The sequence below is a fragment of the Podarcis filfolensis genome (genome assembly GCF_964270895.1).
Source record: "Podarcis filfolensis genome assembly, chromosome: 13".
Taxonomy (NCBI): domain Eukaryota; kingdom Metazoa; phylum Chordata; class Lepidosauria; order Squamata; family Lacertidae; genus Podarcis; species Podarcis filfolensis.
The window spans coordinates 43,769,903-43,782,858 of record NC_139615.1 but is presented as its reverse complement, the minus strand read 5'-3'; the positions used below and the strand labels follow the sequence as shown (position 1 = coordinate 43,782,858).

Genomic DNA, 12,956 nt, shown 5'->3' with positions numbered 1-12,956 from the left:
ACCCCTTGCTGATTTTGTCTGTCCTCCAGTGAGATCACCTTCCTCACCAGGAAGCTGTGATCCTTCATGGACAGCACTCTGGCTTCCCTGTTTGAGAACTGCTTCAAGAATAGCCATCTTCCGCTGGAGTTTCTTTAAGCTGTTTTGCATGGCATTTTTTTGCTGCAAACGAGACAGAACAGATTTGCCCATGATAAGTTATCTCTTTTCAATGAACAGAGAGTACCCTTGCATGCCATCTAAGGCAACGTTGTGGTACAATACAGAGGTATAAGCAAGGGCACTGAGAAGTTCGATGGGGAACAGAGGTAGAAAAGGACACCCTCAGTACTCAAATTATTCTGACTGAGAGCCCTGGGAGTCTCTCCCAGCCTGACCACAAGCAGTGAAACAACCATACCTGGGTAAGTAGGATACCGATACCCGCTAAAGCAGGCACAGGCAAACTCGGCCCTCCAGATGTTTTGGGACTACAACTCCCATCATCCCTAGCTAACAGGACCAGTGGTCAGGGATGATGGGAATTGTAGTTCTAAAACATCTGGAGGGCCGAGTTTGCCTATGCCTGCGCTAAAGAGAATGAACATATCATGGTAAGAGCAACATTATTTTCTCCTTCCATGAAGGAGTCCTATAGCAGCCCATGTGGTGCTTTCTAGATCTGGGCAGTCCAATGCCTTGCCTGAGGATCACATGCAGCCCTTGATGCCCTTTTTGCCCTCAGAAACACTGGATGCCTCCCTCCCCCACAGCCCTTGTGCCACCTTCCAAAAGCCAGTTAAGCAAGGTGCTGGGCTTTGGGAAGGAGGCATGAGGGCTCTGACAGGGTCCTAGAGTCCTCCCGCCTCCTTCCCAAAGCCCAGTTAGCATTTTCCCAGCTTTGGAAAGGGGGTGGGAGGGCTCTAGGACCCTGTCAGAGCCCTCACACCCCCTTCCCAAAGCCCAGCACCTCACTTACCCGGTTTCTGGAAGGCAACGCAAGGGGAGTGTGTGTGTCAAATTTTGGCCTCTTCTCCCCACCCCCCACCCCCATTAGGTTTCGTGTCAAAGTACTCTTGTGGCCCACTTGGTATGAAACGCTTGGCTGGCATGTTCTAGATATTGCTGGACTCCCAACTTCCAGATCATTGTCCATCATAGCAAACTGATAGGATTTGGGAGTCCAACATTTGGAGGGCATCATATTGGCTACCTTGTTCTCAGTGTTCTTGTGCTCCTCCCTTTCATGTCCTTCACCAAAGCTGGTTTGATGCCAGCCAAAATAGTTCCCTTGTATGTCTGTTTCATTCTAATAAAGACCTCCCCTCCACAGTGGACTTTCCCCAATGAACCTGTGGTGGCTGGAGGCTGCACCCTTCTTGTGACTCAAACCACATTCTAGCCGCTTCCCAAAGATCCACGAAGGGCAGCATGGAGCACAGCCAGTTTTATGATGTTCTGACTTCCTTTTGCACCATTATAATTCAGAAAGCATGGTGAGGGGAGAAGAGAACCTCCAGAAGCTTAAGGTAAAAAGCAGAATAGGAATGGAGCTTTAATGAAGACTACTTGTATCAGAGCAGGACATTTTAGGACTAGGAGGAGTTCCTTCTACTTGAGAAGAGCAGGTAAACTTAATGAGAATGAAAACCTTGACTAGAGTTAGCAGGAGGAGTAAGCCACACAAGGATACCCTCCTCAGGTGAAGGAGAAAGGTTTGCAGTACTGGGAAATTTCTCTTTTGTTCATAAGTCAGCTTGCTGAATACATGCAGAAGTATACATTACAATTGCAGCAGTTGCATGGGAGCTGGCAGCAGAAATCTTATCGAAATATTTCTGTAAAAGAACTTTATTGCAGGCTTTTTGCTAGCAACGCCCCACCCCCCAGCAGAAGCAACTATCACTGGCTTCGTTCTTTCCCTTCTGCAGGAGTAGGAGTGGGACAAAGCTTCATGCCCAGTGAAGGAGAGGAAGGAGATTCATCCCCCTCTTCTGCCCACCACATGAGAGAAGGAAGCCAGCAGGGTTCCCAAGCACCTGCTGCTGAGCAAAACGCCACAAAGAAGTTCTTTCTGGTGCCTCCCACAGCAGCACTAGGGATTTTGAAAGGTGGGCTGCCCTTGAAGATGATCCAGAGGCTGCTGCCAATGCGGAATGTGGTTGCTAAGCACAGCACTGGCTACAAGTGAGCTACAAGGCCCAATTCAATGTGTTAGTAGTAGCTTATGAAGCCCGAAATGGCTTGGGGCCCAAGTAACCCAAAGAGCACCCTCCCAGTATAAACCAACTCAGGCCCTACAATCAGCAGATAAGGCCTTGTTGGTGGTGCCGCTCCTGGAAACTGACCTATGACAGGGCCTTTTCAGTAGCGGTTCCCCATTTGTGGAACGCCCACCCTGGTGAGGAGCACCCACCTCCAACATTATTAACTTTGAAAACATTCCTATCCACCATGTATTTGGTGGCTGAAAAATACTATTCCTGGTAACCCAAAGATCATTGGATGAAATAATGTTACTAATGATAACTTGAAATGCTTTAAACTGTTTTAGAATGCTTTTTTTAAAAAAGTGGATGTGCTTGCCACCTATGGCTCCATTGGGAGGAAGAATGAGTTATGAAACAAACAATAAATAACATGGATTGATTCTAGCTCGTTAATCCATGCTGGTCCAAGCAGCTCTTAAAGGCCTCCAGTGACAAAGGTTCAACCATGTTCCCAGTATGACATGTGGTTCCTGTATACCACTAGCTTTCCAAGACTTCTCTCCTCCCAAGATCTTATCCTCCCTTGCTGCAGCTTGTCTGCATTAGTCCTTCACAGCCATGCCTGAAACTGCACCATTTCATACCTGTGTGGTGAGAATCTCACTCTGGGAAGATAGGCCTGATGAATCTCCCAAGCAGCTAGCTTCACTGTCATAGTCCAAGGTCTCTTCACCTTCAAAAGACAAGAAGCCTGTTTCTCATACAAAATATTGGAGAGCATACGGAGATAATTCCCAGGCAAGGCTTCTTATTTATTGATACAAAGATGTGCCCAACATACCACCCCCAGAAAGGAAGAGGGGACCTTTGGCTGAAAGAACAAGGAACGGGGAAGGTTAGGAAAGTTCCCAGCTTCCTACAGAATCACAACCTGGGCTCAAAGTACACAGTTAAGATACAGTGACAGGGCTGGAGAAATATTTCAAATTCCTAGGTGCCAGAGACAAATGTTTATGCACTCGGGGTTATTCAATGTTAGGCACTGAGAACACTGAATATATATGAACAGTACATGGAGGTTAACCCTTACCTCAACAGCTTCAACCATCACTGAAAATTGCTTGCCACTTCCTCGATGCAACAATTAAGCTTTTAAAAAATATTCTATTGGCACCAATGGAAGATTTTTTTAAAAACCAATGTAATACAGGAGAGCAGGGTGATAAGTACAGGCTGAATAGGCGAGTATCACCTGCAGGCCAGAGCTGTTGTAAAAGGTCTAAGGGCCAATTTATACTTTATTCAGCACTATAGGCACACTGGTGACTGCTGTAGTGAATATTAAAAATGTCTGGTATGTGCATTTCCTCTCTGTATTCAGAAAACCCAGGAGAGGGGCAATAGTGTAATGTAAACACACTTACAGGGGGAGAAAACAAGAACCTCCATTTCAGTTAGCATTTAAAATGCAGTATGAAGACTTCCAAGTGAAACAGGATTCTTCCTTGAACTGGATATATCAAAAGAGGTACCATCGCCTCCTTAGCTGTTTCTATATATGGGCCTATGGCTTGCAGACACAAGCTAACTCATAAAACAGTACTAATAAGAGGCCAAAGGGAGAGGATTCAATATGAAGGTAGGAGATTTAAAATACATAAATAAAAAAAGCATATATTCATACCTAAATTGAATTCTGAATCCACTTGTTCTTGCTGTTCATCTTTCTGTTGTCCAGCATCTTTTGAGACTTCATCCCTGGGCTGAGTGGCTTTTTTATTCTCTCCAAGACTTTCCAGATTTTCTCTAGAAGTGGGAGCTGGAGTTAAGTGTCTTGAGTCATGAGGCCTGCCGCGGAAATCCTCAGCTGTGTGTGACTGGGAAGAAAACAGCTTCATAGAGCACTCCGAATCCTGACTTGGACAGACATGCTCATCTTTGGTTTCTACATTACATTTGTTGCTGCTCTTCAGCGCTGGCATCCCTCCCAATGTCTTTTTCTTTTTCAATGGATCTAGCGGTGTGCTTGCCGATTTACCAAATATCAGTGCCTGAAAAGATGGCAACTCTTCATCTTCGCTAGAATCTTCCTCCGAGGATGGCAGCTTCCGTGCCCATCTCTGCTGTGTGCGAACAAGGCCTTTTTGGCTCAGCCTGGAACTTCTTCTGTTGCCACTACCCAGGTCTCCCTTAAGTGGGGTTTGCTCGTCTCTGCCAGGAGACATGGCCAAGCTATCACTCCTCTCTGTTTCCCCAAGGTTAGGTGAGCCCTCTATGCTTCTGATGACAGAGCCTAGCAAGCCCTCTGGTGTCTCCGAGGACACCTCAAAGCCATGGTACTCCTCCTCAGCGCACTGTTCCAAATTATTACTGTGAACCAAGCACTTAGGAGTGCCTGTATTGCAATTATTGGTTGCTTCTTCTGTGTCACTATGCAGTTGCTTTTGTTCCATGGGGCTATTCTTTTCACCATGGACGCCACTGAATTCAGAATGTGGTAGCTGACAAATTACAGGACATGGCTGCATGAATTCTGGCTGAGAGTTTAATGCCAGCCCTTTGTTTTTAGTGCTTTCAGATTCTGCATCTTCAGAGTTGTTTATACTAGAATGTGTCTCATTAATGACGCTTAAACTGGTGCTGTGGATGATGACATTTCTCCAGACATTTGGGCTTCCACTGCTGCCGCTGTTATTTGAGTTTGCAACTTCTCCCCTAATTTGAGGGGACATACTCTTTTTAGTTACTGGCTTTTGACTTTGCTGGGGACTGTCAGGATTCTTGGTGGCTAATTGATCTGGTGTGGATGGATGATCTGGGAACGCAGTTTGTGAGGCAAGCTGGGGATGCTCAGTTCTCCTCTCGTGATCAGGGAAACCAGTAGCACAAGATGCCAGTCTCTGGACAGAGCTGTTCACCTTACAGGCAACAGCGTCTCTTCTCTCCTCACAAAATTTATCAATGCAAGTTGATTTCTTCAAACAGTCAACCTTGCCATCTTCCCCCAAGCCACTGTGTGTCTCTTTTTGAATTTCTGCAGCAGATTCCTTTACTGGATGCAACAAGAATGACTGGCGTTTGCAGCCATTGAATATCTTCTGCATGAAGTTTGTATCCAGTTCACTGTCCTCGGTTTCTGAGTTCAGCTCCAAAGTTCCTGCAGCTTCATCATTTGTTTCAGGGGGTTTACAGCTTCTCTTCATATCCTCTGTGCAAAACTCAGCGCCCTCTAGTTTCTGGGTACATAACACCTTCTTCTCAGTCTGGTGTGCTAATGTGAGCTGTTTGTCCTCAGAAGTGGTTTGCTCCACCTCCGGAGAAGCAAAATGCAGAAGTGAGCAGCTGTCTTGGGAATTTGCACTGGGAACAATGCAACAAGGACTGCTGCCCTCTGTGGTTTGTTCAACACCTACCTGAGGAGAAGCTGGAGGGTTAGCACAAGCTTTACCTGCATCCCCATCCACGTCCATCAGGCTGGTATCTGACAAAGACAGGCCCTTTTGGAGCCTGCCCTGCAACATACTGGGGTAATTTTCTGCTATGGAAGGTGTTGGCACGTTTTCTTCATAAGACCACCTACGCTTCTTTGTTTCTCTCTTATCCAACTGTTTCCTTCCTCGCTTTACCGGCTCACTTCTCCTCCAGGTGTCTTCTGTCGAGAACTGAAGCCTTCTGCTCCGTCTGACTTGCACTTGGCTTGTGCCAACTTCCCTTAACTGATCATTAGTCTGTATCTTTGCCTTCTCAGGGGACCTGGAGCTTCTGTCCATCATTAACTGCAATTCACCAACAGGCTTGATTAATTGTCTACGTATCTTGCTCAAAGTGTTACTTTCCTTCTTTAGATGGTTACGGTTTGATTCTGGCGATTTCAGGCATATACTCTGAGATGGTTCATTTAAATCAGTTTCCAAAACAGACAGCCCTTCCTTGACAGGAAATTCAGTCGGCAGCTCAACTTCCTTTTGATCTGCCACAGGGCTATCATCTACAAGAGCAGGAGCTTGGCCACCTTCTTCCAAAGCAGTATCTTCATCTCCACCAGGCCTCCTACTATTTACTTCCACATCTTGCCTCCTAATGAAGTCATCTGGTTGCAATTCTGATGTAGCCTTCCTCTTTCGCGATAATCTTTTTACAGGTGCATCACAGGATTCTGTATTCTTAGCAACGCCCTCCTTTGCTTGGATATCAACTGTTTCCCTCTTATTCCAAAGAGGGGTTGATTTGCGTTTCCTCTTGTACGTTCTCCCAAATAGTTTATCCTCAGCTTTAGAGGCAACTGGTTTGGGCAAAGACCTGTCACCTACACATTCCACTGTGAAGACTTTCTGGTATTCAATCTGTTCAGTCTTCTGGGAGACCAGAGAGTCTCCATCTGACAAGTCTGGATCTTGATGCACCTCCTGTGTGTGAGTATCTTGCAAGGATCTTGGAGAAAGACCCTCCTTGCTTTTAGACAGCCATGCTTTGACTTTCTGGATGCTCCGCATCAGTTTCTTCCCAGAGACTTGACTCAGAGGACGTTCAGGGGAAGTTTGTGACTGCAGTAGCTGTTCCTCATTTTCACACAGGACATGTTTATGTCCAGAAGGCAGCCCCGTACTAACATTTCCTGCATCATGACCAGCCTGTTTTTCTGCAGTGGGCTTTGTGGCTTCATCAGCCAATTGTGCCATATTGAGTAAAGAGCAAGAACCACCCTCTGGCATGGAATTGGAGTTCCTGTCATGTTTACCCAAGCAGGGATCTGGAGAAGACAAACCCTGACTCTTTTCCACAGCAGCATTCTTCTCAGGAATTTCTAACTTTCCAGTGCTGGCTCCTTCTGTGTTTCCAGGTTCTTCCAAATAACCACATACACCTGAAAATAGAAAAGTTTATAAATGGGATTGGCTTGCCTCTTACACCAGCTACCTTTCTTAACTGCTGCCTTTTCTCACCACCAATTAAGCTAGTCCAAGCCCTGTCACCACTCTCTTAGGAACCGAGTTCCTGGTTGAGCTACCCTAACCCTTCCCAGAAGGGAGGCTATTTCTTTGAGAAGTGAGTTGTGATCAGGCGCTGGGACTCCCTGTGAAAATGCAGCAAGTCGTAAAAATCAGGCCCAAGAAAAGCATGCTAGCTGAATTTCACAAGACACAAGTTAAACCCCCCAGAGTGGTAAACTGAGCCCGCTTGATGCCTATGCATTTGGATTCTTATTTCAGGTGCCATCAAGAGAAAATCCTCATACCTAGGATATTTAATGGTGTCTCATCTTCAGCACTCGGCTCAGAAAACTCCATGTGAAAAGGGCTTGGGCTTTCATTCTTGGCACACCCTTCATCAGCTCGAGCTGGATAATTACGTCTTAAACTCACACTGTGAAGAAGAAGAATGAAACAAGAATGCCCAGGTGACCAAATGATGAACTGCAAACAACCTCTTAAAACCAGGTTCCTGCCATTAGGGTTTACAACCAAAGTATAGGGGTTCAGGGAAATAAGGACAGGAAAGAATGAACCCTTCAAAGTGCTCACATTATTATCCAAAGTCTTAAAATTAGGCCTCAGATATGTGAAAGACCACTTCCTTCCCTGCAGACACTTGTTAAGATCAACAGAGGAGGCAGAAGAGGACTTTCTCTGTGAGAGTTCCCAAGTTATTGAATGGCCTCCCCACAAATATGAATCTGGCACCTTCATTATGTAGCTTCCATTGCATGCTGAAGACGCATCTCTTTATTCTAGCCTTTGACACTCAAGATATATATAGTTTACGACCTGTCCTTTTCTTTTGATTGTATTTGTTTTAAACTATAAAGTTGTGTCTTAAATTGATGTACAGCATCCTAGGACCTTGTGAAGGGCAAGCAAAAAATTCCATAAATAATTTTTAATCACAATGCCTCTATACTGTGTCCATACTCCCCCCCCGCCCCATTCTTCCAATTTGTTTCAGTAAATCCAGAAGTGAGGAAAGATTGACAGCAGGAGGTGGGAATGACAACAGGAGATGGGAGTGGAGCATCTCCCAAGCAACTACAGCTGTTCCACTGGGTACCAGGACTTCTGTAACCAATTAAGAGCTGGCAAGAGTTGCTCTCCTTGGCCCATCCCTTTTAAATTTCCAATAATACAGCTGTTGGATGAACCAGGCATCATGCAGTTGACCTATCTTCCATTACATGATGGTCATCTAAAGAAGTCTTGAGGCGGATGCCAACTAAGCACAGGAACAGAAAAGAAACTCTACTAGTTCCAAGCTCTGGCATATCTCTCCTGTTGCATCTGAGAAGACCAGCTGACTCACAAGACAACTTGCCTGAAGCCCAGTGAGTGGCTCAGGCTGTAGTTCCTTCACCCTCTCAATTCAGATGTGTGTCATAAATGCTGCAGGCTAAGCTATAAATTAACAGTTACCACCAGAATCCATTGCTCCTTTTAACATGCTACTTGGAGAAGTAGTGAGAAATGTATCTCCTTTTTTCTTACTCTCTTTCTAAACTGGGGTCAGTGGGCTATTTTTTTATTTTTATTTTTTGAGGAGAGGTATGAGAGCTCTATTGTGCTGTAGTAAATTGTATGTGCCTGGCAAAGGCTGGTGCTTCTCTTTTAGCTTTGTTGGTTTTAGGGTGAACTTGGTTGCTTTTATGATACGCCACAATATTTTGATATATTGGCTGCTTGAGTGGGGAGAGTTTATTTGTGACCAAAGCAGAGGTGGATAAGCTATGGGTCTCCTAGGTTATTGGGCTACTCCTCCCATCAGCCTCAATCAGCATGACCAATAGTCAGCCACAGGTTAGCCACACCTGGGCTAAAGTGTGCATTATCCTTTGACATCCCTGACTATTAAAAGATTTTTTTCTAGCATAGGAATATATTGATCTGATGTTTATGAATTTTGTATAGCTATGCAACTACCCCCACTGAGTGTCAAAGAGAAGATGTTAAAGATTCATGCACAGCACCAACAACAGTGGCAAAAAAGAAAAGTAAAAAATCCACTAAAACACTTCAGCAGGGAGAGACAGTAGCAAAGGTCTCGCTGACTAGAGCTGCAACTGCAAAGTCTGACCTTGCTACAATGAGACAAGCTACTGTAGAATAACTTGTGCTTTGCAGAACTGGATTTGTGTGACTGATCTTTATTCACAAGCCATGGGAGCAACAGAGTCAAATTCTAATCCTCAACGGGAACAAGATAGCCATAAGAAGCACATGCAGTCCTGTTATCCTTCACAAATTGACCCTGTTAGAGCAAATCAGCATGACACGTTCAGTCTTCACAATGCCACTCTAAATTTCCCACCCAGTCACCTGCCTATTTTCGGCAATCAACCCTTGGCCATGTGCACAAGGTTCTCTGATCGCCACTTGCTCCATTGCCTCCTTTTTCAGTTCCCTGCCTGTTCCACCTACATTTTTTCCTTGCCTCCGTCTTCTCCACCCAATCTTCCTTCAGGTCAGGTGCGCCAACTCTATGGGGCTGAGGCTTCTACAGACCCCCCCCCCCCAATGTCTGCTGCGAGGGGGCTCAGCCCCCATAATTTTGAGGGGGCAGAGGAGGCCTGGCGGGAAGTCACTGCGCGGCATCTCCCAAAGCTGTGCCGCCTGGCAGGCGACTGTCGCAACGGGAGGTGCTCTGGTTGGCCTCTCCCAATGTGATAATCATCACACATGTGACGGCTACAACTAAGCACCTGTGCTTCAGGTACTAGTTTCTGAATTCAGTGCCCCTTTTTTCATCATTTTGCCACTGGACCCTTTCTCTAATGCAGAAGTAATTCCCACACAAGCAAATAACAGGTGGCAGTGAGATAGTATATTGATTTTTTTTAGCCTATAAAGCTGTGCTTCTCAAACTTGGATCCCCAGCTGTTGTTGGACTACAACTCCCACCAACCCCTCACCACTGGTCCTGCTAGCTAGAGATGATGGGAGTTGTAGTCCAACAAAAGCTGGGGACCCAAGTTTGAGAAACACTGCATAACAGATAAACTCCTGGAAGGCGAGCAAGTAGCTCTCTCTCAACCTACCACCCCCAAACCAAGGATTGGATCCAGAGTAAGTCAACTGTACTTAGGTTCCATAGATTCAATGGGAACCAAGCACAGCAACAACAGAGTCCCTGTGAAAAGGCCACAATCACTACATTTCTTGTTAAGTACAAGGAACGATGGCAGAGATAGCGTATGCAGTGCATTCCAATGTTCTGAACTATAACTCCCATGATCCAGGATGACTGACCATGCTTATTGGGCGGATGGGAGTTGCAGTCTAAAATATATGGAGGGCACCATGTTGAGTACCTCTGTATTATGGGATAGCCACTACATTTCTATTCAGCATCTGAGGGGGAAAGCAAAGAGATAAACTTCCTCTACAGCAACAGCTCCATGAAAAGCACCAACGAAAAATTCTGTAAAGGTCTACCTGTTTAGACAATCAGGCAGAGGGAGATTTAATTAAAGTTAGTTGCAACTCGATACACCTCAGGTCAATCGAGTTCCAGTGCCTCCTCAGAGCTCCTTCCAGCCCAAATTCAGTGTTCAACTGCTTGCAGGAGCCTTGTGCTTCACTGAGTTGCATGCAAACATGTTGCAATTTTAAATATTTATAATTCAATTTAAAAACACATTTTTACATAAAAGCAGGGCATTTACATACTTAGCAAAAAGGCATGCTATGCAAATTAGGCTTCCCAGACTTGTAGATCTGGACAAGGCCAACCCTATTATGCCTCAGATTAAAGCAAGGAAGACATACAAAAGTTTAAATTGCACTAAACCGTAGAAGTAGTAAGAAAATCATTTTACATTCATGGAAGAACAGTCACAAGTGTGGACCTCTTTTAAGGTAGCCTTTAAATGGTTTCTCCCTCCTGCACTATTGTGAGTAGAACTTATGGTTCAAAGATGGTGGCCTGAAATATAATGTATTTGGTACTTTCCCTTTGAATACTGCATTCCCCTTCCCACAACTCCTGGAACGAGCAGAGCAAGGAACAAACAACTGATGGGCAGCAGGGTCTGCACTGGCCCTATTTTTCCTTTGTTAGCAACCCCAGATGTGTGTCCAGTAGTGGTCTTTGTTTTGCACCATGAAACTTAAAATTATAGAGTGAATTTATTATGGCATGAGTTTTCATATTTAAGACTGATTCACCAGACGCATGGTTAAACAGCACAGTTTCATCCTCAAAAGGCTCTAAACTGGATGGAAAACTAAATATATAAAATGATACATAATTCATATTGAGAACAGATGTCTGCTTTCCTTGGCCCAGAATACTGTGTGTATGGGGGGGGGTTGTCATTCATATAGTACACAAAATCCTATTTATGTTCTATCATGAGTTTGACCAAAAGAGTTTGACCAAAAGAGCCCTGTTGAGGATTAAAAAAATCTCAAAGACAAATGGACCAAATTCACTTGCAACAAACCAGTTTGTTATAAGCACAGGGAGCAGGATGACACACTTTCCCATCTCTTTTGTGTGTAAGAGAAGACTTAATGCTTCTGTTCCTGGTTAAGTACAAACCATTGTTTGTTGCTTGCTCTGAATGAAAAACGGTGGTTTGTTCAAACCAAAATTTGTTAGCAAGGCAAGTTATCACACAAATAACACCCTGCCTTGTTGACAAACTGTCTTGAACAAATCAGCATTTGTTTAAGTTGAGCCAAAGCAGTAACTATGCTTTGTTCCTACAAGAAAAGGAAGCTTTAAATCTCCTCCCCTTATATGAGGCCAAGGTTCACTGATATAAGAACAAACTATTTTTTAACATGTCTAAACTGGGTCAAACAGAAACACCCCCAGGAGCTGCTCCACTGCACTGGGGATTCAGAAGACAGTTTAAAATCTTGCACTGAACAAGTAGTTGTGATTAAGCAAGTACATGCTATCTATTTTTTTGCCATTTATAATTAACTTAGTGCCATCTTCTGAGCCCTAGATATAAGTGCAGATTAGAACAATAAATGTATTAATGATCTACTTCACAGGTTCTGGGTCTTCAAAATAAACTAGAAGTCAATAGCCAGTTGTCCCTGGGCTGAACCAAGCTTTCTGAAAAATACCACCCTGTACCCTGTCACCTTTCCTTCCATTCACATATCGATAATGAGCCCAGAGAATAGGAGGTGGAGGAACAGTAAACATTCCACACAGAAAATGTAAACACTCAGCAGAGAGAAGACCAAGAAACAGCCATTGCAGAACACTTATCTTCATAGGATGCTACAGAGTAACAAGGCATGAGAGTTGTTTTTTCCTCTTACGTGTACTGCACAGCTGCAATTCACAGATCCAGAGGGCCATTAGCACTAGTTAGTATTAAAGGAACATCTGCAAAGCATGGTAGTGTACCACCCCCAAGATGCAGCAGGGGGGGGGAATGAATACTGTAAACAAAAAGGTACTGACAATTTAAATTGATGGCTCTACTCACCATCTGATTGTATCGGTCTTCTTAAATGCATCTTCAGAAGAGTCTGATCCTTAAATGAACAAGGTTTACTATTATAATTTTGACAAAAAGGGGATGCAAAAACTACAATTAGCATTGCTGGCTAAGGTTTAGCAGGATCATAGCCACTCTGTGCAGAACCTAATGCTTTCCCTCAAATATTCCGTAAAATCCAGGTTGACTGAATCAGCAATACAGCTCATAGAAACATTAAAAATATATATATATGCTGGCAGGCAGTCCACTGGAATGTGAACAGTGTACCTGGATTAGGGCCCAGAAAGTTAAGTTTGGGCAGGATTTGGTCTTGG

General features: G+C 44.4%; 2 protein-coding genes across 4 annotated transcripts in view; both read right to left on the bottom strand.

The window, feature by feature from the left end:
- The window catches only part of LOC310747938 (tigger transposable element-derived protein 1-like), a 943,100-nt gene that overhangs the window by 630,718 nt on the left and 299,426 nt on the right, over positions 1-12,956 (bottom strand). The gene's annotated exons all lie outside the window — the stretch shown is intronic.
- The window catches only part of BRCA1 (BRCA1 DNA repair associated), a 54,750-nt gene that overhangs the window by 22,390 nt on the left and 19,404 nt on the right, over positions 1-12,956 (bottom strand). For both annotated transcript variants that reach the window (XM_083582383.1, XM_083582384.1), the window contains exons 8-12: positions 12,628-12,676; positions 7,426-7,553; positions 3,874-7,053; positions 2,834-2,922; positions 3-162 (exon numbers count right to left, since the gene is read on the bottom strand). In XM_083582383.1, coding sequence (XP_083438509.1) covers positions 3-162; positions 2,834-2,922; positions 3,874-7,053; positions 7,426-7,553; positions 12,628-12,676 — 3,606 coding nt within the window. The remainder of the gene's footprint in view (positions 1-2; positions 163-2,833; positions 2,923-3,873; positions 7,054-7,425; positions 7,554-12,627; positions 12,677-12,956) is intronic.